The sequence below is a fragment of the Oncorhynchus keta genome, chromosome 12 (assembly GCF_023373465.1).
Source record: "Oncorhynchus keta strain PuntledgeMale-10-30-2019 chromosome 12, Oket_V2, whole genome shotgun sequence".
Lineage (NCBI taxonomy): Eukaryota > Metazoa > Chordata > Actinopteri > Salmoniformes > Salmonidae > Oncorhynchus > Oncorhynchus keta.
Genome location: NC_068432.1, coordinates 43300169 through 43325176, shown reverse-complemented (window position 1 = coordinate 43325176; position 25008 = coordinate 43300169). Strand labels below are relative to the sequence as shown.

At 43.1% G+C, this 25008-nt stretch overlaps 2 protein-coding genes across 5 annotated transcripts in view; one reads left to right on the top strand and one right to left on the bottom strand.

The window, feature by feature from the left end:
- Positions 1-382: 382 nt before the first annotated feature.
- Positions 383-3120, top strand: LOC118391536 (PR domain zinc finger protein 8-like). 2 transcript variants are annotated; one of them, XR_004827158.2, is made up of 3 exons: positions 383-938; positions 1112-1326; positions 1559-3120. XR_004827158.2 is itself a non-coding variant. In XM_035783027.2 (3 exons), the coding sequence occupies exons 1-3, from the start codon at positions 717-719 to the stop codon at positions 1975-1977; spliced, it is 882 nt and encodes a 293-aa protein (XP_035638920.1). In that variant the 5' UTR covers positions 391-716; the 3' UTR covers positions 1978-3120. The 2 variants fall into 2 exon arrangements, 1 of the variants encoding a protein (XP_035638920.1); XM_035783027.2 differs by having other exon boundaries at positions 391-938; positions 1086-1326.
- Positions 3121-3125: 5 nt separating this feature from the next.
- LOC118391538 (ras-GEF domain-containing family member 1B-B-like) overlaps positions 3126-25008 on the bottom strand; it is a 41646-nt gene continuing 19763 nt past the window's right edge. Inside the window, exons 1-11 of one of the 3 annotated variants that reach the window (XM_052458408.1) lie at positions 16847-16966; positions 14268-14465; positions 11068-11190; positions 10749-10886; positions 7316-7531; positions 7050-7124; positions 4979-5071; positions 4727-4829; positions 4264-4535; positions 3938-4134; positions 3126-3813 (exon numbers count right to left, since the gene is read on the bottom strand). In XM_052458408.1, coding sequence (XP_052314368.1) covers positions 3783-3813; positions 3938-4134; positions 4264-4535; positions 4727-4829; positions 4979-5071; positions 7050-7124; positions 7316-7531; positions 10749-10886; positions 11068-11190; positions 14268-14459 — 1440 coding nt within the window. In that variant the 5' untranslated portion in view covers positions 14460-14465; positions 16847-16966 and the 3' untranslated portion in view covers positions 3126-3782. Of the gene's footprint in view, positions 3814-3937; positions 4135-4263; positions 4536-4726; positions 4830-4978; positions 5072-7049; positions 7125-7315; positions 7532-10748; positions 10887-11067; positions 11191-14267; positions 14466-16702; positions 16967-25008 lie in introns of those variants that run through there. The other 2 variants (XM_052458407.1, XM_052458409.1) reach the window with 2 other exon arrangements.

Below are 25008 nucleotides of genomic sequence, written 5' to 3'. Positions count from 1 at the left end.
ATATGACTTTTAATTTAATTCCACACACTGAACAAAAACATTGTTTCGTTTGAAAACTTCAATTCGACTGATTCTAATGTCCATGCCATTGTGGATGTGACAATATGGACATCACTCATTAGAATACTGTGTAGAGTGAATTCCAGCATTGGCGTGATCCATCAAAAACCAGGGTTTCTCTATCGCCTGAGGTCGCAGAAAGGCGCGTTTATGGCACACACACACGCGTTTTGTCGTCGTGGCCTCGGGGCATGCACACCAGAACATCACCCACCGTCACCTAAATACACTATATTTCGTCCCTATTTACCAAATGTCATGAATTCAATATCCAATCGAAATTGGCTTCTTCTACACTGGACCCTGACACCCATGACCTCGTTAGACTGTCCACCGAAACTCTCTGATTGTCAGAGATCATTCATGTAACATAGCTAACAAGAACTGTCAAATCTCATTGTACAGATTAGACTAGATTATAAAACCAGCTCCTCCGGTAGACCAGTCCCATTGCAGTTGTTGGTGGGCATCTACAAGAAACCGCGCGCTGTATAATACACGCAAGGACCGTGCAAATAAGTGAAGAGCAAACCTTATCGCCGATTTTTTTTGTATTGTTTTGGTTTTAGAGTGGTTTACGCACGGTTTCTTTGGCGTTTGTCAAACTCATTTTGAAATGATGTATTCTCAATTGTTAGCCTAATAATATAAATGATATGTTTATCAGGAGACCATGGAGGCAGATATTTTGGAACGCAGAGGCGAGAGCTCAGCAACGATGGATAACTGACATTTTTACGCGCGTCCGCATCTCCTACTACGTTCCCGAGAACGCCGTTTTTGGACCGTATGAGCTGAAACACACACCCGTTTATGACAGCATCGCCTTCACTGCTCTCAAGTCTATGGACCGAAGAACGGCACCATACATTTTGAGGGTGAGAACACGTACCAAATCCGTGCGTCTGAAAATAATGTGTTCCAAACCAATGGTTGGCAAGTTTCTCATGCCCGCATCATTGTTTGAAATGCATCGAACCTTTCAGGTCGTAAAATTGTGTATTTGACTTGTTTTTGTATGACAGAGAGCCGTTTCTATTTGGCTACACAGGCAGACGCCTCAGCGCATTGATGGTCCACTGTGGCTGCGGCTGATCCACTCAGCCTGGAGCGCTGAAGAACAGAACCTGGGGCACTATGTGAAGAACGGACACCTATTCTTTAGGGCCCTCAGAACGATCCAGAAGGAAGAGGAGCGGTTGGTGTGGTACGGGAAAAACCTGGCCAAGTTTCTTCTCCTAAACCCACTGCAGATACAAAGCAAAGGTGTGTCTACATACTCTATGAATGTGTTATTACATAGTAATAAAATATGATCTATTACATTATATATACACATTGTTCATATCAATTTTCATGATGTTAATACTGACTGCAATTATACATAACTATATTTATTCATTACGTTTGTACAATTTAAACAGTATTGGCAAAGTTTTATGTCAAGCAATATTGTCAGAATAACGTGATATTAATCCATATCCATCTCTATAACCAGGTACTGGTCCGTACACATGTGCCAACTGTAACCAATGCTTTGAGACTGAGTTCTGCACACAGAGACAACCAAACAGTCACAGCACCAAACCTGGTCAAGGCAACACTGACCATGTGAAACCTGACTCCCTTCCTGCTGCTGCCTTCAAACAGAGCCGTCCAGAAACAAGTCCACTGGATAGCAAACCTGCAACAGACTTCCAAAACTTAGCCCGGGATATGGATCATATTAAGACAGGGTCTTCCAGCACCAGGGACTCTGAGACTAGAGGTTCCCTCATAGGGAAACGCACAGAGGTAGAGGAGGACAGGTGCAGTGAGCCAGCATCTGGTGATAACGCAGGATCCACTGGACACAGGATACTGTACTTTGACCATGAAAAGACAACCCAGCCCAGTCTCCCGTCACCTGTCCAGTAACATCATCAACATCACCAAAGACAGAGCAACCCAACTACACTTACAAGGTTCTGGGCCTGACGACCTCAGATCTTCATCCAGCCTAAGGAATCAGAGCATCCAGCCCGGTAGTGGCCTAGTAGAGCCTCAGAGAGATCCAAATAAAACAAAGACAGAAACACTCCATCTCACTCAGAGGACTTGTCTTCTTTCACTGACTCTGATATTGTCACCTCTGCCTTCAGGCAGGTCTCTGTCTGAGAACAGGAGGAGTGCCTTCTCCCAGCCCCCCACGCTGTTTTCGTTCCCCAAACTACCCCCTTGCTTGGGAGGGCTTAAACCTCAATCACTCCCTTTACTACTGATCTCCACCAACCGGTGCTGGCCCAGGGTGTTTCGAAACAGAGGCGCCCTCTATACATCCCAGCAGCTCTCTGTACCAGGACCACAGGCTGATCCCACCCCCAGATTACCCTATCCCCGGTGCTCCTATCCCCCTCAGTCTCACGGCTCTCGCCCCTCTGCCTGACGGCTCAGAACTGGTGTGGCAAATGAAACGTCTCCTTCCGCCTGACCTCAGACCTGGTGCAACAATGAGGTCCCACCACAAGAGGGCGGCGGACGCAACAGTCAGGGTCTGCGGTGAAACAACAGCAGCAAGGGCGAGAGAGGAGAGGCTCAAGTCTTGCATCTACGAGGTCTTCAGACAACACCATCACCTTGCGGGACACTTGACCTCTCACACATGAGTTCAGTTCAATTAGTTATTATCATTGGTAAGATCTTGATATTTTAATGTGTATTGATGAAGATACAAATTGGAGAACTAATAAAACAAACTATGTTAATTATTATAATGTAAATTATCAAGACGATGACATTTTATAGTTACATTTTCTCAGAATTCTGTAAAATGTGTCATTTTTTGAATGCCATATATTTTTCCATTCTTTTACATCAAATGCTTGTGTTCCACACAAATTACAATATTTTAGGTGTTATGACTTGATTGTAAGATCAGTTGTGAACACTAGATGGTGACAGAGAGCTATTTACAGGGACAGAAAAAAAACTTGCTTCAATTTTTCTATTTTAATTTGAAAGAAAAATATACCTATTATTTAATAAGAACTTCATATAGAATACCCTGATAAGTAACACATGGGGGGGCAAACAAAATATACACTATACAAAACCAAATCGTAAAAAAAAGATGAGAATACATAAAAATAAAATATTTATAAAAAGTCATTTCTGTAAGGTAAACAAACACATGATGATACAAAAACATTTAAAAACAGAGTTAACTATTCACAGGCTATTGGGTCATATTCCTTTCACCAAAGATGAGCATTTTTTTATGTTCAGCACAAATATTTAAGTAATTTATGACATACCAATCACACACTTGACTAAGAACAAACACATAAAAGAAAAATAGATGACATTTTAAGAACACTGAGCAAGCCAACCAGCAACAAGCTCATGCCACTTCAGAAAAGCTTAGAAAATCACCAGTAACCATTTCGACCCATTGGTATAAAAAATAACTGTCATACTGTGTGGGTAGACATGTTACAAATGAATCATCTGTAAAAGAACTGTAATACTGTGTGGGTAGACAAGTTACAAATGAATCATCTGTTAATTTACAGTGCGAGAGGCAGGATTTTCAGTTCTCCAGCCATAGGAGGCATCATTAATCTGAGTGCTTGAAACAGTTATTCTCCCCATCCTTTGTGAAAATCTTAATCTTCCAGACCCTGTCAACCGCGAGCCTCTCGTAGCGAAAGAGGATCGCCCAGTGTCACACTCATGACCGTCACTCAACGATGCTCTCTATGCAGTAGGGATGTCCTGAAACACAGGACACATCACACAATAGGTATTATTTAAATAAAAACTGTGCCGTGTATGAGTGCAAAACCTTGATAGAAGTTGACATTAAGTTAGTAAAGTGAACTAAAGTAAAGTTACACACCTGAGAGACCTCCGACTGTCCTTTTCCAGGTGGTTCTCTGGACCTTCGGTCTCATAGGAGGCCAAGTGCAGCTCATCCTCCGTAAAGACAGGTGTAGTGACCAGGTATTGGAGGATCTTCCTGTCTCTCTCAAAGGGACACATCACCTGACGCCACACCAGGAACTCACTGACCTGCTTCGCCAGGTCCCACAGTTTCTATAGAGAAACAGGAAATGAACAATATTGACAACATCGCCCTTTTGCCCACTACTAAAAGCATAGTAGAAGATGAGTATTGTCATTATCAATAACCCCAACAATAATGTACATTACAGTAAGACTCACCTCAAAGTTCACATGACCGTTGGGTAGTCGGCTGGCACATCCTTCATTCAGGAAGTAGATGTCCTTGATGAGAAGGCTGAAGAATGGAATGACTATCTTCTCCTGGTTGCTGTGTGCTGTAATAGACCTCTGGGTGGCTCCTCGCAGAGCAGTACGGTAGTTGCTGAAGTTACTGGAGGGGTCCATTTGGTGCTCCAGTATGTCAAATTTGTCTGTGTTGACTTTGCTCCAGGTCTTCTTCAGTCGGGACACAGGACTCATGTTCATTCCGCCTATGTGGAGAAGAGACCAGGGTTTGGGGATCAATTCCACTTCAATTCAGGGATCAATTCCATCTCAATTCAGGGTTTGGGGATCAATTCCATTTCAATTCAGGGAATTCAGGAAGTAAACTGAAATTCAAATTCTTAGCATACTATTGCAGAATATATACATTATTCTAGAGCCCTGTATTGTAACTTACTGATGATGGCCATGAGTGAGTTGAAGTTGCCGATGTTATAGCATTCTCTAGCCACATCTATGAAGAACTCCAAGGCCCGGGCTCTATGCTTCTTCTTTACAGGCTGGAAGGAAGAGAAACACAAAACCATGGGAACAGAGTCAGAAAGAATGGATGACAGAAAGAGAATGGTTGTGGGGAGAGAGACAGAGATAGAGAGCGAGAGCAAGAGAGAGAGACAGAACGTAAGTAAGAAAGACAGAGAGCACTCACCATGCAAATTTCAGTAGCCACCAGGTAGCTGAGTCTGTTAAACCAAGCTACATAGGCCTCCAGGTTAGTAGTCTTGCGTTTTCGGAAGAAACTCTGAGGGGGAAAGAAAGTTCATGGTTACTTTTCAACTTATTATCGAGCTGAATTACAACATTAAACTGCTGTTGGAGCAATCCAGTGAATTCTGTTAATTTTCTTGTAAAATGAACGTGGTCTAGAGTTGTTTCTCTCAGTCAGTTCTTGGCTACTTGTTGTGATGTACACTGTTGATGTCTTAGTATTTTGTGATTTCTTTAATTATTTGTTCAGGCCAGGGTGTGACATGGGATATTGTGTTGTCGTATTGTTTTTGTAGGCATTGGGATTGTGGCTGATTAGGGGTGTGTCTAGCATAGGCTTGGCTGCCTGAGGCGGTTCTCAATCAGAGTCAGGTGATCCTCGTTGTCTCTGATGGGGAACCGTATTTAGGTAGCCTGGGTTTCACTGTGTATTTCGTGGGTGATTGTTCCTGTCTCTGTGTAGTTGTTTACCAGACAGGCTGTATTAGGTTTTCACGTTCCGTTTGTTGCTTTGTATTTCTATAGTTATTTCATGTATCGTCGAAGTTTCATTAAAGAACATGAGTAACCACCACGCTGCATTTTGGTCCGACTCTCTTTCAACAGACGAACGCTGTTACATGATGATTGTTAACAGGCTAACACAATGATAGTCAGCCACAACACATTCGGTAACCTCCCCCTAATGACTGACATATGGTCTCTTATGCAACCAGTGGAAGGTAGTGGACAACGTTATGTACACGGTAGTGGACAACGTTATGTACACGGTAGTGGACAACGTTATGTACACGGTAGTGGACAATGTTATATACACGGTAGTGGACAACGTTATGTACACGGTAGTGGACAACGTTATGTACACGGTAGTGGACAACGTTATGTACACGGTAGTGGACAACGTTATATACACGGTAGTGGACTACGTTATGTACACGGTAGTGGACTACGTTATATACACGGTAGTGGACTACGTTATATACACGGTAGTGGACTACGTTATATACACGGTAGTGGACTACGTTATATACACGGTAGTGGACAACGTTATGTACACGGTAGTGGACAATGTTATATACACAGTAGTGGACAACGTTATGTACACGGTAGTGGACTACGTTATATACACGGTAGTGGACTACGTTATGTACACGGTAGTGGACTACGTTATATACACGGTAGTGGACAACGTTATATACACGGTAGTGGACTACGTTATATACACGGTAGTGGACAACGTTATATACACGGTAGTGGACTACGTTATATACACGGTAGTGGACAACGTTATATACACGGTAGTGGACAACGTTATATACACGGTAGTGGACTACGTTATATACACGGTAGTGGACAACGTTATGTACACGGTAGTGGACTACGTTATGTACACGGTAGTGGACTACGTTATGTACACGGTAGTGGACTACGTTATGTACACGGTAGTGGACAACGTTATGTACACGGTAGTGGACAACGTTATGTACACGGTAGTGGACAACGTTATGTACACGGTAGTGGACAACGTTATGTACACGGTAGTGGACAACGTTATGTACACGGTAGTGGACTACGTTATGTACACGGTAGTGGACAACGTTATGTACACGGTAGTGGACTATGTTATGTACACGGTAGTGGACAACGTTATGTACACGGTAGTGGACAACGTTATGTACACGGTAGTGGACAACGTTATGTACACGGTAGTGGACAACGTTATATACACGGTAGTGGACCAGGTTATGTACACGGTAGTGGACCAGGTTATGTACATGGTAGTGGACAACGTTATATACACGGTAGTGGACCAGGTTATATACACGGTAGTGGACCAGGTTATATACACGGTAGTGGACCAGGTTATGTACACGGTAGTGGACCAGGTTATGTACACGGTAGTGGACCAGGTTATGTACACGGTAGTGGACCAGGTTATGTACACGGTAGTGGACCAGGTTATGTACACGGTAGTGGACCAGGTTATATACACGGTAGTGGACCAGGCCTACCTTATGGTTAACCAAGGGATCTTTCACACCAAAGGCTTGGATGAACTCCTCTGGTCCAATAAAACTCAGTCTGTCCTGGAATTGGAAAAATCATAAGGTATAAACTCAATATTCTTACATTCACGTTACTTGATGGATCAAGTTTATGTATAAAATAAACTTTAAGTTAACAATAACTTCTAATTCAAAAAGAAATGCCATTCAGTTTCAACTTCTCTGAACACCACATGTCTAGAAGGTACATATACAATATAATCTCTCCTTACCAGTTCAATGTGTGTGAGCTGCTGGGCTAGTATAAAGGCATCATCACAGACACTGAGGACATCATGCCGATGTCCGTTCTGCTGTTTGGCCTTCAGAGCGGTGGGTCTCTCTGCTGCGGAGGCATTGAGCGTGGCGATCGCCTCCTCATACTGACCCAGAGCCGCCAATCTCTGGATCAACCGCTGAGTCATCTGCTGCATGGCCCGCCATGAGTACTGATATAAACATCATAGAGAGATATGAGTACTGATATAAACCATCATAGAGATATGAGTACTGATAAACATCATAGAGAGATATGAGTACTGATAAACATCATAGAGAGATATGAGTACTGATATAAAACATCATAGAGATATGAGTACTGATAAACATCATAGAGATATGAGTACTGATAAACATCATAGAGAGATATGAGTACTGATATAAACATCATAGAGATATGAGTACTGATATAAACATCATAGAGATATGAGTACTGATATAAACATCATAGAGAGATATGAGTACTGATATAAACATCATAGAGAGATATGAGTACTGATATAAACATCATAGAGAGATATGAGTACTGATATAAACATCATAGAGAGAGGAGTACTGATATAAACATCATAGAGAGATATGAGTACTGATATAAACATCATAGAGAGATATGAGTACTGATATAAATCATCAGAGAGATGAGTACTGATATAAATCATCATCAAGAGAGAAATCAAATCAAATTTTATTTTACCTTTATTTAACTAGGCAAGTCAGTTAAGAACAAATTCTTATTTTTAATGACGGCCTATAAACAGTGGGTTAACTGCCTGTTCAGGGGCAGAACGACAGATTTTCAGCTCGGGGGTTTGAACTTGCAACCTTCCGGTTACTAGTCCAATGCTCTAACCACTAGGCTACCCTGCCACTAATGTTATTAGTCACATGTGCAGAATACAACTGTTGTAGACCTTACAGTGAAATGCTTACTTATGAGCCCCTAACCGACAGTGCAGTTTAAAAAATAATGTGGATAAGAATAAGAGATAAAAGTAACAGGTAATTAACGAGCAGCAGTAAAAAAAATAACAATATATACCGGGGTTGCCGGTACAGAGTCAATGTGTGGGGGCACCGGTTAGTTGAGGTAGTATGTACATGTAGGTAGAGTTAATCTACCTACACTCAGTGACCAGTTTATTAGTTACACCCCCCAGATGATGAAAATGGTTTGCTCCTACAGACATTGAGTCACATGGCTCGGGGCTTGCTATATAAAGCAGGCAGACAGGCATCAAGGTATTCAGTTACTGTTTGATTGCTTCCTGGGCTTTTCACACACAAGTGTCTGCGGTTTACAGAGAATGGTGAAACAAACAAAAAAGATCCAGTCAGCGGCAGTCCTGTGGGCGAAAACAGCTTGTTGATGAGAAGTCTAAAGAGAATAGCAAGAATCGTGCAAGCTAACAGGCAGGCCACAAACAGGCAATAACGGTGCAGTACAACAGTGGTGTGCAGAATAGAATCTTGGAACACACAACTCGTCGGTCCTTATCACAGATGGGATATTGCAGCAGACGACCACACCGGGTTCCACTCCTATCAACTAAAAACAAGATGCGGCTCCAGTTGGCACGCGATCAACTACAGAGTCAGGATTTGGCGTAAGCAGCATGAGTCCATGGCCCCATCCTGCCTGGTATCAACGGTACAGGCTAGTGGCGATGGTGTAATTGTGTGGGGAATGTTTTCCAGGCACACGTTATGGCCCTTGATACAAATTGAGCAACGTTTGAACGCCACACCTTATAGAATTCATGCCCCAAAAAATTCAGGCTGTTTTGGAGGCAAAGGGGGGTCTGACCCAGTACTAGATGGGTGTACCTAATAAACTGTGTACCTAATAAATTGAGAATGTACTGTATACGCATACTGATAGAACAACGTAAAGAGGAGCTCAAGTTATGTACTGAACACAACGGAGAGGATATGAAATTTAATATATGTATCGTATATTTCTACATATTCTACTTCAGCACAAACAGGAAGGAAAATCAATATCCATAGATATCATATACTTATGTATGTAAGATCTTAGTGTTACGTCCGTCGTTAGAAACTAGAATGCCCACCCAAATCACACCCCGACCTAACCAAATAGAGAACCAAATAGAGAAATAAAAAGGCTCTCTAAGGTCAGGGCGTGACATTTAAAACTTGTAGTGTATTTGAGGTTTTAAAAGGCTTCTGAAGTTTGTAATTTCCACTTTGAAATTTCAGACTTGATTTTCCCTTGTGAAACATGTATCAACCCTTACAAATGTTCATTAATTATCCACATAATAATTAACATTTCCTGTTGTTGCAGGATTCTTTTCCTGCTGTAGCAAACACACTCAAATTACGATCCTACATCTGTACATCAATGTATACTTGTATAGTCACAAGAGAGAGAAATCAATATCCAGGAATATTTTTATTTGTGCTGATACAATGACGAGGGCACTGAGTTCATTATCTGGCTCTGGAATGTGTGAACTTGTTATGGGTGTGTATTTTCACCTCCTATGCTACAAATGTAGGATTTTAATTTGATCACTCTTTTGTTGCTGACTATTTTCCTGCACAGCAAAACATTAAACGTATTGTGTATTCAAGGTTTAAAAAGTATTCTAAAGTTTGTAATTTCCACTTAATATCAGACTTGATTTACCCTAACAAAAAATGTATAAAACTCTACAAAAAAATGTCCATTCAAAATACACATAAATAATTCACATTTCCTGTTGCTGCAGCTCAAATTAAGATCTGACATCTGTATCTATACTGATATAACACATATAATACATGGAACACGTGGAACCCATGGAACACACAGAACACATATGACATACAGTAACGAGTGACACACACAGTACCAGTCAAAAAAATGTCAAGAGTGTGCAAAGCTGTCATCAAGGCAAAGGGTGGCTACTTTGAAGAATCGCAAATATAAAATATATTTAGATTTGTTTAACACTTTTTTGGTTACTACATGATTCCATATGTGTTATTTTATAGTTTTGATGTCTTCACTATTATTCTACAATGTAGAAAATAGTAACAATAAAGAAAAACCCTGAAATGAGTAGGTGTCTAAATAAGATGTCTGATGTCAAACTCAACCGTAACTGGTCAAAGTAGATGTCTGATGTCAAACTCAACTGTAACTGGTCAAATTAGATGTCTGAAGTCAAACTCAACTGTAACTGGTCAAATTAGATGTCTGAAGTCAAACTCAACTGTAACTGGTCAAATTAGATGTCTGATGTCAAACTCAACTGTAACTGGTCAAATTAGATGTCTGATGTCAAACTCAACTGTAACTGGTCAAATTAGATGTCTGATGTCACGTCTATTGTCATCTCTAATGAGTCAGTCAGTTAAAGGTTATGTCAGGGGGCTGACCTCATCTCCTCTGGCCAGATGATGGCTCATCTCTTTCAGGCAGTGCATCATCCTCTCATCTCTGAAGTCATACGGAAACGTCTCTGTCCACTCAGTCAGCAGCTGCACGATCTTTGGGGCAACGTCCCGTATTCTGATCTGAAGACAACAAGGAGAAAGACATGCCAGTGTGAGACAGACTGTAAGGAGGTGGTGTCCACTCCTGGTTGTTAAGAACAACTGTGTGTGTGTGTCTGCGCTGTGTGTTTGTGTGTGCGCTCCTGCAGGTTTGTGTCTGCGCGTTTGTCTGTGTATGCATGCGTGTGTGTCTGTTAGCTACCTTATCAAGCAGCAGGTCTCCAGATCGATGCTGCTCCACACACAGGTGACAAAGCCGAGACATGAGCTCATAGGGGTGGAGGAAGAGACGGGAACTCAGCAGGAAGGTGAAGACATAGGACCTCTGATGGAGAACAAGAAAAAAGATAATCAACAACAACCCAGTATCACCCCAGAATAAACCCAGTATCAACACAGCATAAACCCAGTATCACCCCAGAATAAACCCAGTATAAACCCAGTATCACCCCAGAATAAACCCAGTATCAACACAGCATAAACCCAGTATCACCCCAGAATAAACCCAGTATAAACCCAGTATCACCCCAGAATAAACCCAGTATCAACACAGCGTAAACCCAGTATCACCCCAGAATAAACCCAGTATAAACCCAGTATCACCCCAGAATAAACCCAGTATCAACACAGCATAAACCCAGTATCACCCCAGAATAAACCCAGTATCAACACAGCATAAACCCAGTATCACCCCAGAATAAACCCAGTATAAACCCAGTATCACCCCAGAATAAACCCAGTATCAACACAGCGTAAACCCAGTATCACCCCAGAGTAAACCCAGCGTAAAGCCACTATCAACCCAGCGTAAAGCCAGTATCAACCCAGCGTAAAGCCAGTATCAACCCTGCGTAAAGCCAGTATCAACTCAGCGTAAACCCAGTATCAACTCAGCGTAAACCCAGTATCAACTCAGCGTAAACCCAGTATCAACTCAGCGTAAACCCAGTATCAACTCAGCGTAAACCCAGTATCACCCCAGCGTAAACCCAGTATCACCCCAGCGTAAACCCAGTATCACCCCAGAATAAACCCAGTATCACCCCAGAATAAACCCAGTATCAACACAGCATAAACCCAGTATCACCCCAGAATAAACCCAGAATCAATCCAGTATCACCCCAGAATAAACCCAGTATCACCCCAGAATAAACCCAGTATCAACACAGCATAAACCCAGTATCACCCCAGAATAAACCCAGTATAAACCCAGTATCAACCCCAGAATAAACCCAGTATCAACACAGCGTAAACCCAGTATCACCCCAGAGTAAACCCAGCGTAAAGCCACTATCAACCCAGCGTAAAGCCAGTATCAACCCAGCGTAAAGCCAGTATCAACCCTGCGTAAAGCCAGTATCAACCCTGCGTAAAGCCAGTATCAACCCTGCGTAAAGCCAGTATCAACTCAGCGTAAAGCCAGTATCAACTCAGCGTAAAGCCAGTATCAACTCAGCGTAAAGCCAGTATCAACTCAGCGTAAAGCCAGTATCAACTCAGCGTAAAGCCAGTATCAACTCAGCGTAAAGCCAGTATCAACTCAGCGCAAAGCCAGTATCAACTCAGCGTAAACCCAGTATCAACTCAGCGTAAACCCAGTATCAACTCAGCGTAAACCCAGTATCAACTCAGCGTAAACCCAGTATCACCCCAGAGTAAACCCAGTATCACCCCAGAATAAACCCAGTATCAACACAGCATAAACCCAGTATCACCCCAGAATAAACCCAGAATCAATCCAGTATCACCCCAGCATAAACCCAGTATCACCCCAGAATAAACCCAGTATCACCCCAGAGTAAACCCAGTATCAACCCAGCATCAACCCAGCGTAAAGCCAGTATCAACCCAGCGTAAAGCCAGTATCAACCCAGCGTAAAGCCAGTATCAACCCAGCGTAAAGCCAGTATCAACCCAGCGTAAAGCCAGTATCAACCCAGCGTAAAGCCAGTATCAACCCAGCGTAAAGCCAGTATCAACCCAGCGTAAAGCCAGTATCAACCCAGCGTAAAGCCAGTATCAACCCAGCGTAAAGCCAGTATCAACCCAGCGTAAAGCCAGTATCAACTCAGCGTAAAGCCAGTATCAACTCAGCGTAAAGCCAGTATCAACTCAGCGTAAAGCCAGTATCAACTCAGCGTAAAGCCAGTATCAACTCAGCGTAAAGCCAGTATCAACTCAGCGTAAAGCCAGTATCAACTCAGCGTAAAGCCAGTATCAACTCAGCGTAAACCCAGTATCAACTCAGCGTAAACCCAGTATCAACTCAGCGTAAACCCAGTATCAACTCAGCGTAAACCCAGTATCAACTCAGCGTAAACCCAGTATCAACTCAGCGTAAACCCAGTATCAACTCAGCGTAAACCCAGTATCAACTCAGCGTAAACCCAGTATCAACTCAGCGTAAACCCAGTATCAACTCAGCGTAAACCCAGTATCAACTCAGCGTAAACCCAGTATCAACTCAGCGTAAACCCAGTATCAACTCAGCATAAACCCAGTATCAACTCAGCATAAACCCAGTATCAACTCAGCATAAACCCAGTATCAACTCAGCATAAACCCAGTATCAACTCAGCATAAACCCAGTATCAACTCAGCATAAACCCAGTATCAACTCAGCATAAACCCAGTATCAACCCAGAATCAACCCAGCATAAAGCCAGTATCAACTCAGCATAAAGCCAGTATCAACCCAGCATAAAGCCAGTATCAACCCAGCATAAAGCCAGTATCAACCCAGCATAAAGCCAGTATCAACCCAGCATAAAGCCAGTATCAACCCAGCATAAAGCCAGTATCAACCCAGCATAAAGCCAGTATCAACCCAGCATAAAGCCAGTATCAACCCAGCATAAAGCCAGTATCAACCCAGCATAAAGCCAGTATCAACCCAGCATAAAGCCAGTATCAACCCAGCATAAAGCCAGTATAAACCCAGCATAAACCCAGTATCAACTCAGCATAAAGCCAGTATCAACCCAGCATAAACCCAGTATCAACCCAGCATAAAGCCAGTATCAACCCAGCATAAACCCAGCACATACTGGCACCTTTCCTGCTATTCAGTTGTGAAATCAGCAAATAATATATGGTATACTGTACCCATTCATTCTTGGAGGATAGAACTTATGAATGCTTTATGGACTTAATTAGTACACACAACACAGAATATAGCTGTATTCTATTTGTCCATAATAAAAGTCCATAATTTATGTTTTTGTTGTTGTCATTAGGTCCCCCTGAGAGATCGTATTGGACCAGAGATAACAGCACTAGCATCATGTTCTTGAAGAATAGAACTTGTAATGCATTAAGCCTGTTTTTACCCAAATATGTGTGTATGATTCCATTGTTCATGTTTCATGTTGTTGTTGTTCTTGGAGCAGAGATAGCACTCACGTCAGGGTAGTAGTCCACTGTGGGAACTAAATGTTGTATTAGGGCCTCCAGGGAGCCAGAAACAAGACTGTTGTCATGGTAGCACATGTCCCCGTAGCTCACTTCCATGGGCTGGTGGTATTTGTGGGGATGAATGTTGTTGTTATAAGTGCTGGTACTGAACTTGCCAGCATACGGTGTCGTGGGAGGCATGTTGACCTGTTGAAGAGATGTGAAAATATAAAAACAATGTTCAATCTTTGTTGTTCTTCTCTTAAACTCCTAACTGATCACTTTATTTTTCATGGTTTCAATTCAGTGTTATTTCCCTAAGAAAGATATTGTGTGTGTCTGTGTGTGTGTGTGTGTGTGTGTGTGTGTGTGTGTGTGTGTGTGTGTGTGTGTGCATGCTTGCGTGTGTAAGAGAGAGAGACAAGCTGAACTGTAACAACTTATGTAATAAGTACTAGCAGTGTGTGTGAAGTTACTATAATGTTACCCTATTACTGTCTGTCGACACCATGCTGGTATAAGCCTGACTGTGTCACTGTCTCATATCCCTTCTACTGCTGAGTCTTTAGTCTACACCATGCTGGTATAAGCCTGACTGTGTCACTGTCTCATATCCCGTCTACTGCTGATTCTTTAGTCTACTGTGTGGGGGCACAGTAAAGATTAGATCTACGCTGTAACTGGAAAACAGTCAATGATATGGTAATGTTGCGTATTATCAACAATACTGTATCATACTGTAAATGATGCATTGTGGGAAAATGTTGTGGACAGGGAAATAATTGCTGTATTTTGAATGGTACTGTAATTCCACGCCACATAATACAGTGACCACTAGTGGGTGCATGTTATTGTTGTTTCTGGCTCATTGACATATTTTGAGGAGTGCCTTGTAAGAGGCTATATTTGTTGCACCAGTGAGTGAAAATGCTGTACCAATTTAACGCATATGTGGTTATAGTGCCCCATCAATTTGTATAGGGGACAGACTGGAATGGCAGCAAATCTTAAACAGTGATGTTTGAGCATTGTTTTTCATGTCCTTTTGGTCTGTTTTGCCCTGTAGTCGCTGCAGTTTGGAAGCCCTTCTTAAGGCCTCTAGAAGTGCAAGTGATCTGAAACACCAAATATTAAATAATATACTGTTATGTGTAAAAACCCTTTACCTGAGGAGCCAACCTGCTTGCACCAATCCCTTGTATTGACAGTAAATTACTGTGAAATACAAACCCCTCCCCTCAATGAATTTCATTAATCCAATCCGATTACGGTAGCATTTACTTCTTTAAAAAAAAACATATAATACAGTCAATTATACGGTATTGTTATTGTGTAGCACTTGCTTTGATATTGTCTTTGTATTAAAGTAGGAGTACTGTAATATGAAATATAGAATTTGACTTGCCCCCGAGCTGCCTGTAAGCTACTATCAAATTCACAGTAACCCCTTTACAGTGTACTAGATAGACCTACTACATTTGAATGAAAGTGACATTCTCTGACTGACTCAACAGGCTTACACTAAACTAGCCTGGCTGGGGTTGAATGGGTTTAAAGGTTTAGGTGGAAACAGATAAGAACTCAATCTATCTGATAAAAGAGCCAATAAAATAAGAGTCAGAAAATAAGACTGATTTACAGTACAATATACTGTATCTATCTTGGATATAACGTCCAATAAGATGGATACTGTTTATAAAATGGAGGGAATAAAATATCTCATTCCCACATGTCCCACCTTGTTTTGCCTGTTCCCTAGTCTAGAAAGAGATAAGAACTAAAATCTGATAGAGAAGCAAATGTAGAGTAATAAAATAAGATAGTATCTAATAAGATGGATATGGTTTTTTAAGAAATCTCATGTCTCACCCTGTTATGTTTCTCAGCCCAGTATCCAGCTAACTGTTGCAAGCTAACTAACCAATGTACTGTACTGTAGCACAGACAGGATAATCACAACCCACCCAACCCACTCCCCTGGTACTGTTTATTACTCTTGACTCGCGCGGTCGTATTATGTGGAAAGCAGTCTTCCATAGAACTTGAGCTGAACCACAGTCTGTCACAACACTAGTGAGTAACGTAGGATAATGCATGCCAGGCAAGTAATTACACAGGCAGGCATTATGCTGCAGACTAAAGCAAAACAATAACACAATTGAAGTACAGAACAACTGAAATTAGCTGTAATTATATCATATATAAATGACTGGGATTTGTAAGTGATTTTGCATATAATTTTTGTTTGTAAAAGTCAAGATCTGCCATCATAAGCCGTTTTTGTCTTCATTCAAAGTGCAACCCTCAACCCCATTGAAAGCACGGTCATTAGAAATCTATTGGGAATGCATAGCACAGCCTAACACTTGTCTGGAAAGTTCCCAGCATGTTTCCTTGTTACAATTAATAAGACTTTCATAATGGACATATTGTGATCAACTTACCCGGACTAGAAAAAAAACTAACAGACTATGTGTATCAAATACAGCTATTCCAAGTCTTTGCAAAATAATATCATATGTAAGAAATTCATCTTCAAATCACATATTTCCTCGGAAATATGAGCACAAAAAGCATATGAATACTACCGATCAGTGTTTTCAGAGCGTGAAATTCCTATTCCATTGTGTCCATGCAGTCCTTCGAATCACAAGTAATTTGAAACTGTGACCACGACCAGCCGTATTCAAATGACTTACAGAAAGCGGTGAAACAGCCTATAATAGGCTTAGAGGCGGATCGTTTTGCATGGCAGTAAGCCAATCACAGTGAAGAATCAGAAAAAACGAAACGTTAGCGCACTCTCATTGGTCAGTTTGCCAGCCATCGATTCTCTTTCCAATCACAGTGAAGAATCAGAAATAGCGAAACGTTAGCGCACTCTCATTGGTCAGTTTGCTAGCCATCGATTCTCTTTGAACGACATAGGACCATAATGTTACATATAATGTTTTGTGAGAAGGAAAAAGTGAAAAGGACATTTGCTAGAGAGATAGAGGGAGTGTGTGAAGGCATATGGCATGGCCAGGTTTTTTGCGCTCTCCAACAGCTCTGGTCCACCATATGGAGTGTGAAATACAGTACCAGTGAAAAGTTTGGACACACCTACTCATTCAAATGTTTTTCTTTATTTTACTCTTTTTTTACAAAATATAATAATAGTAAATACAGCAACACTATGAAATAACACATATGGAATCATGTAGTAACCAAAACAAATCAAAATATATTTGAGATTCTTCAAAGTAGATCAGTCAATACAGAACATTTCAAGAACTTTGAAAGTTTCTTCAAGTGCAGTCGCAAAAACCATCAAGCGCAATGATGAAACTGGCTCTCACGAGGACCGCCACAGGAAAGGAAGACATATTTACCTCTGCTGCAGAGGATAAGTTCATTAGAGTTAACTGTACCTCAGAAATTGTAGCCCAAATAAAAACTTCACAGAGTTCAAGTAACACATCTCAGCATCAACTGTTCAGAAGAGACTGCATGAATCAAGCCTTCATGGTCGAATTGCTGCAAAGAAACTACTACTAAAGAACACCAAAAATAAGAAGAGACTTGCTTGGGCCAAGAAACACGAGTAACATACATTAGAACAGTGGAAAGCTGTCATTTGGTGCTCATTATATGTGGGAACTCCTTCAAGACTGTTGGAAAAGTGGTCCAGGTGAAGATGTTTTAGAGAATGTCAAGAGCGTGCAAAGCTGTCATCAAGGCAAAGGGCGGCTACTTTTAAGAATCTAAAATATATTTTGATTTGTTGAACACTTTTTTGATTACTACATAATTCTATATGTGTTATTTTATAGTTTTGATGTCTTCACTATTATTCTACAATGTAGAAAATAGTAAAAATAAAGAAAAACCCTTGAATGAGTAGGTGTCCAAACGTTTGACTGGTACATACTGTCTAAATTGTCTCAGACCTTGTGGTTTTACATTTGAAAATACTTTACAGTAAGAATAAAAAATACTAAATGTCACGTCCTGACCATAAAGGGTCCTTATTTTCTATGGTATAGTAGGTCAGGGGGTAGTCAGACTGGGGGGTAGTCTAGTTGATTTATATGTGGGTTCTAGGTTTGTTTTTCCATGTTGGTGATTGTGTATGATTCCCAATTAGAGGCAGCAGGTAGTCGTTGTCTCTAATTGGGGATCATATTTAAGTAGCTGTTTTTCCCCACCTGTGTTTATGGGATATTGTTTTGAGTTAGTGCACAAAGCATCTCTGTTGTCACGGTTCGTTGTTAGTTTATTGTTTATTTGTTTTTGTCTTTGTCAGTTTCACTTTATCATTAAAATGATGTGGAACTCAACATCCGCTTGGCCTTGGTCCGTTTCTACAAACGATCGTGACACTAAAGCACAACAGTCATGCAATTATTACACATTTTGGCAAGAACCAAATGAACAAGCACACATTTTCAACTAGTGTTTCATTACTGATGATTAGTTTGACTTTATAATCTATTAACTGAAAGTTTATAAATGTTACCAATGTATTGGTAATAAAAAAATTCTACATCAATTGGACATAAATCAATTGAAATGCCAAATTCAGCATAAATCAAGACCATTGAAAGTTGATCAATGGAACTTGAGAAACAAACATCTTTTCTGATAGCTACAGATGTTTTAGTAGCAATGACCCGCCTCCATCAACAGTGGGCGTGTCATCTTAAAATTGGAGCCTATAGGGAGGAGGTCAGAGACCTGGCAGTGTGTTGCCAGGACAACAAACTATATCCTCAACATCAGCAAGACAAAAGAGCTGATCTTGTTTGACTTTTACTAATATTTCTCTATTTTCTTTCTCTCTGCATTGTTGGAAAGGGTAAGGAAGCATTTCACCGTTAGTCAAGACCTGTTGTTTACAAAGCATGTGACGAATACAATTTGATTTGAGTCATATTACATAAGGATGGTTTCATGATTTACAGAGAACAGAGTGTGGGCCCCAGGTTGTGGGTGGTATTCATTTACAGCCTCTCAATCATAGTCTTACATCATTGTTCACGCAGGAAAAGCCAAAGCCTGCAATGCCTATAGGCTACGTTCTATTCTACTGCACCTACACTCACGCCAGCCACCTGAAAGCACTGCTAGCTGGAGATGGCTTCCGGCTTGGTTTCAGCTTGGTGAGGGCACTTGTGGAGCCTTTCTATTAGATTCAACCCACAGTGCTAGGGCACGGGGGCCACAGCTTCCCTCAAAGAGAGGCAGTATAACTCGACTGACACACACACACACACACTGACATCATAAGCTAGTGCACTGACTGACTCCTGCCTTCCATAAACACTCAGATTGAGCTTCCACCCACACACTCCTCTCTCTCTCTCTCCTTTCTGTATCCCCTCTCTCTCCTCTCTCTCTCTCCCCTCCATCTCTCCTCTCTCTCCCTCCCCTCCATCTCTCCTCTCTCTCCTCCCTTTCTCCCCTGTCCTCTCTCCCTGTCCTCTCTCCCCTCGCCCCTCTCTCTCCCCCTCTCTCCTCTCACTCCTCTCTCCCCTCTCTCCCCTCTCTCTTTATCCCCTCTCTCCTCTCTTTATCCCCTCACTCTCTCCTCTCACCCTTCTCTCTCTCCCCCCTCTCTCCCCTTGCCCCTCTCTCTCTCTCTCCTCTCTCTCTCCCCTCTCTCCCCCATCTCTCTCCCTTTATCCCCTCTCTCTCCTCTCTTTATCCCCTCACTCTCTCCCTTCTCTCTCCCCTTTATCCCTTCTCTCTCCCCTCTCTCTCCCCAATCACCCTTCTCTCTTTCCTCTCTTTATCCCCTCTCCTCTATTTATCCCCTCACTTTCACTCCTCTCTCCCATATCTCTTCCCTCTCTTTACCCACCCTCTCTCCCCTTTCTCTCCTCCCACTCCTCGCTCTCTCCCCTATCTCTCTTCCCTCTCTCTCCTCCCCCTCTCTCGCCCCTCTCTCTCTCTCTCTCTCTCCTATCACTCCTCTCCCATATCTCTCCACTCTCTCTCCCATGTCTCTCTTCCCTCTCTTTATCCCCTCTCTCTCTCTCCTCTCTTAATCCCCCCTCTCCCCATCTCCCTTCTCTCTTTCTCCCCTCTCCTCTATTTATCCCCTCACTCTCTCCTCTCACCCCTCTCTCTCCCATATCTCTTCCCGCTTTATCCCCTCTCTCCTCTCTTTATCCCCTCACTCTCTCCTCTCGCCCCCCTCTCCCTTCTCTCTCTCGCCCCTCTCTCTATCTCTCCCTCTTTCCTCCCTTTATCCCCTCTCTCTCTCCTCTCTTTATCCCCTCACACCCTTCTCTTCCCCCTCTCCCCTCTCTCTCTCCTCGCTCTCCCCTCACTACCCTCTTTCTCCTCTCCCTCTCTCTCCCTCCTATCACTCCCCTCTCTTTCCTCTCTTTATCCCCTCTCTCCTCTCACCCTTCTCACCTCCTTTGTCCTACCTCCCACACATGCGGTGGGTGACCTTACACATTACAACCAGCATGTCCAGTGATACAACCTCTCATCATCACCCAGTGCCTGGGCTTACCTCCGCTGTACCCGCACCCAACCATACCCCTGTCTGCGCATTATGCCCTGAATATATTCTACCATGCCCGGAAACCTGCTCCTCTTATTCTCTGTCCCCAACGCTCTAGGCGACCAGTTTTGATAGCCTTTAGCCGCAGCCTTTAGCCGCACCCTCATACTACTCCTTCTCTGTTCCGCGGGTGATGTGGAGGTAAACCCAGGCCCTGCATGTCTCCAGGCACCCTCATTTGTTGAGTTCTGTGATCGAAAAAGCCTTGGTTTCATGCATGTCAACATCAGAAGCCTCCTCCCTAAGTTTGTTTTACTCACTGCTTTAGCACACTCTACTAACCCTGATGTCCTTGCCGTGTCTGAATCCTGGCTCAGGAAGGCCACCAAAAATTCAGAGATTTCCATACCCAACTATAACATCTTCCGTCAAGATAGAACTGCCAAAGGGGGAGGAGTTGCAGTCTACTGCAGAGATAGCCTGCAAAGTAATGTCATAGTTTTCAGGTCCATACCCAAACAGTTCAAACTACTAATTTTGAAAATTACTCTCTCCAGAAATAAGTCTCTCACTGTTGCCGCCTGCTACCGACCCCCCTCAGCTCCCAGCTGTGAACTTCCGGCGCCGACAGAGATGGCCGCCTCGCTTCGCGTTCCTAGGAAACTATGCAGTTTGTTTTTTTACGTGTTATTTCTTACATTAGTACCCCAGGTCATCTTAGGTTTCATTACATACAGTCGAGAAGAACTACTGAATATAAGATCAGCGTCAACTCACCATCAGTACGACCAAGAATGTTTTCCGCAACGCGGATCCTGTGTTCTGCCTTACAAACAGGTCAACTGAATTGATCCCATGCAGCGACCCCAAAAAACGACTTCGTAAAAGAGGGAAACGTTGCGGTCTTCTGGTCAGACTCCGGACACGGGCACATCGTGCACCACTCCCTAGCATTCTTCTTGCCAATGTCCAGTCTCTTGACAACAAGGTTGATGAAATCCGAGCAAGGGTAGCATTCCAGAGGGACATCAGAGACTGTAACGTTCTCTGCTTCACAGAAACATGGCTCACTGGAGAGACGCTATCCGGGGCGGTGCAGCCAACGGGTTTCTCCACGCATCGCGCCGACAGAAACAAACATCTTTCTGGTAAGAAGAGTGGCGGGGGCGTATGCCTCATGACTAACAAGACATGATGTGATGAACGAAACATACAGGAACTCAAATCCTTCTGTTCACCTGATTTAGAATTCCTCACAATCAAATGTAGACCGCATTATCTACCAAGAGAATTCTCTTCGATTATAATCACAGCCGTATATATCCCCCCCAAGCAGACACATCGATGGCTCTGAACAAACTTTATTTAACTCTTTGCAAACTGGAAACCATTTATCCGGAGGCTGCATTCATTGTAGCTGGGGATTTTAACAAAGCTAATCTGAAAACAAGAGTCCCTAAATTTTATCAGCATATCGATTGCGCAACCAGGGGTGGTAAAACCTTGGATCATTGTTACTCTAACTTCCGCGACGCATATAAGGCCCTGCCCCGCCCCCCTTTCGGAAAAGCTGACCACGACTCCATTTTGTTGATCCCTGCCTACAGACAGAAACTTAAACAAGAGGCTCCCACGCTGAGGTCTGTCCAACGCTGGTCCGACCAAGCTGACTCCACACTCCAAGACTGCTTCCATCACGTGGACTGGGACATGTTTCGTATTGCGTCAGATAACAATATTGACGAATACGCTGATTCGGTGTGCGAGTTCATTAGAACGTGGGTTAAAGATCTCGACCCCGCCCTGTGCAACTGGGTACTGGACTTCCTGACGGGCCGCCCCCAGGTGGTGAGGGTAGGCAACAACATCTCCTCCCCGCTGATCCTCAACACGGGGGCCCCACAAGGGTGCGTTCTGAGCCCTCTCCTGTACTCCCTGTTCACCCACGACTGCGTGGCCACGCACGCCTCCAACTCAATCATCAAGTTTGCGGACGACACAACAGTGGTAGGCTTGATTACCAACAACGACGAGACGGCCTACAGGGAGGAGGTGAGGGCCCTCGGAGTGTGGTGTCAGGAAAATAACCTCACACTCAACGTCAACAAAACTAAGGAGATGATTGTGGACTTCAGGAAACAGCAGAGGGAACACCCCCCTATCCACATCGATGGAACAGTAGTGGAGAGGGTAGCAAGTTTTAAGTTCCTCAGCATACACATCACAGACAAACTGAATTGGTCCACTCACACAGACAGCGTCGTGAAGAAGGCGCAGCAGCGCCTCTTCAACCTCAGGAGGCTGAAGAAATTCGGCTTGTCACCAAAAGCACTCACAAACTTCTACAGATGCACAATCGAGAGCATCCTGGCGGGCTGTGTCACCGCCTGGTACGGCAACTGCTCCGCCCTCAACCGTAAGGCTCTCCAGAGGGTAGTGAGGTCTGCACAACGCATCACCGGGGGCAAACTACCTGCCCTCCAGGACACCTACACCACCCGATGTTACAGGAAGGCCATAAAGATCATCAAGGACATCAACCACCCGAGCCACTGCCTGTTCACCCCGCTATCATCCAGAAGGCGAGGTCAGTACAGGTGCATCAAAGCTGGGACCGAGAGACTGAAAAACAGCTTCTATCCCAAGGCCATCAGACTGTTAAACAGCCACCACTAACATTGAGTGGCTGCTGCCAACACACTGACATTGACACTGACCCAACTCCAGCCACTTTAATAATGGGAATTGATGGGAAATGATGTAAATATATCACTAGCCACTTTAAACAATGCTACCTTATATAATGTTACTTACCCTACATTTTTCATCTCATATGCATACGTATATACTGTACTCTATATCATTGACTGCATCCTTACATGTATCACTAGCCACTTTAACTATGCCACTTTGTTTACTTTGCCTACATACTCATCTCATATGTATATACTGTACTCGATACCATCTACTGTATGCTGCCCTGTACCATCACTCATGCATATATCCTTATGTACATATTCTTTATCCCCTTACACTGTGCATAAGACAGTAGTTTTGGAATTGTTAGTTAGATTACTTTTTGGTTATTACTGCATTGTCGGAACTAGAAGCACAAGCATTTCGCTACACTCGCATTAACATCTGCTAACCATGTGTATGTGACAAATACATTTTGATTTGATTTGATTTGACACCATTTGTGAATTGATCGCCCCCCCATCTAGCTTCAGAGTTTGTTCTGTTAGGTGACCTAAACTGGGATATGCTTAACACCGCGGCAGTCCTACAATCTAAGCTAGATGCCCTCAATCTCACACAAATCATCAAGGAACCCACCAGGTACAACCCTAACTCTGTAAACAAGGGCACCCTCATAGACGTCATCCTGACCAACTGGCCCTCCAAATACACCTCCGCTGTCTTCAACCAGGATCTCAGCGATCACTGCCTCATTGCCTGTATCCGCTACGGAGCCGCAGTCAAACGACCAACCCTCATCACTGTCAAACGCTCCCTAAAACACTTCTGTGAGCAGGCCTTTCTAATCGACTTGGCCCGGGTATCCTGGAAGGACATTGACCTCATCCTGTCAGTTGAGGATGCCTGGTCATTCTTTAAAAGTAACTTCCTCACCATTTTAGATAAGCATGCTCCGTTCAAAAAATGCAGAACTAAGAACAGATACAGCCCTTGGTTCACTCCAGACCTGACTGCCCTCGACCAGCACAAAAACATCCTGTGGCGGACTGCAATAGCATCGAATAGTCCCCGCGATATGCAACTGTTCAGGGAAGTCAGGAACCAATACACGCAGTCAGTCAGGAAAGCTAAGGCCAGCTTCTTCAGGCAGAAGTTTGCATCCTGTAGCTCCAACTCCAAAAGTTCTGGGACACTGTGAAGTCCATGGAGAACAAGAGCACCTCCTCCCAGCTGCCCACTGCACTGAGGCTACGTAACACGGTCACCACCGATAAAAATCCATGATTATCGAAAACTTCAATAAGCATTTCTCAACGGCTGGCCATGCCTTCCGCCTGGCTACTCCAACCTCGGCCAACAGCTCCTCGCCCAAGCCTCCCCAGGTTCTCCTTTACCCAAATCCAGATAGCAGATGTTCTGAAAGAGCTGTGTTAGAGCCGATTTGGACATATTTGTATAAAAGACCGAACATATGGAGCTCCATGTATATTTGTGTAAATATATTAAATATTAATGTAAATGATTAAATATTAGGTACGTACCTTTATGATT

What these genes read in the sequence shown, in the direction of transcription:
- LOC118391536 (XM_035783027.2), top strand. Translation starts at nt 717, where the DNA reads ATGTTTATCAGGAGACCATGGAGGCAGATATTTTGGAACGCAGAGGCG. An exon ending in CGGCACCATACATTTTGAGG is followed by an intron (nt 939 to 1,085) that starts GTGAGAACACGT and finishes TTTGTATGACAG; the next exon opens with AGAGCCGTTTCTATTTGGCT. An exon ending in ACTGCAGATACAAAGCAAAG is followed by an intron (nt 1,327 to 1,558) that starts GTGTGTCTACAT and finishes CTCTATAACCAG; the next exon opens with GTACTGGTCCGTACACATGT.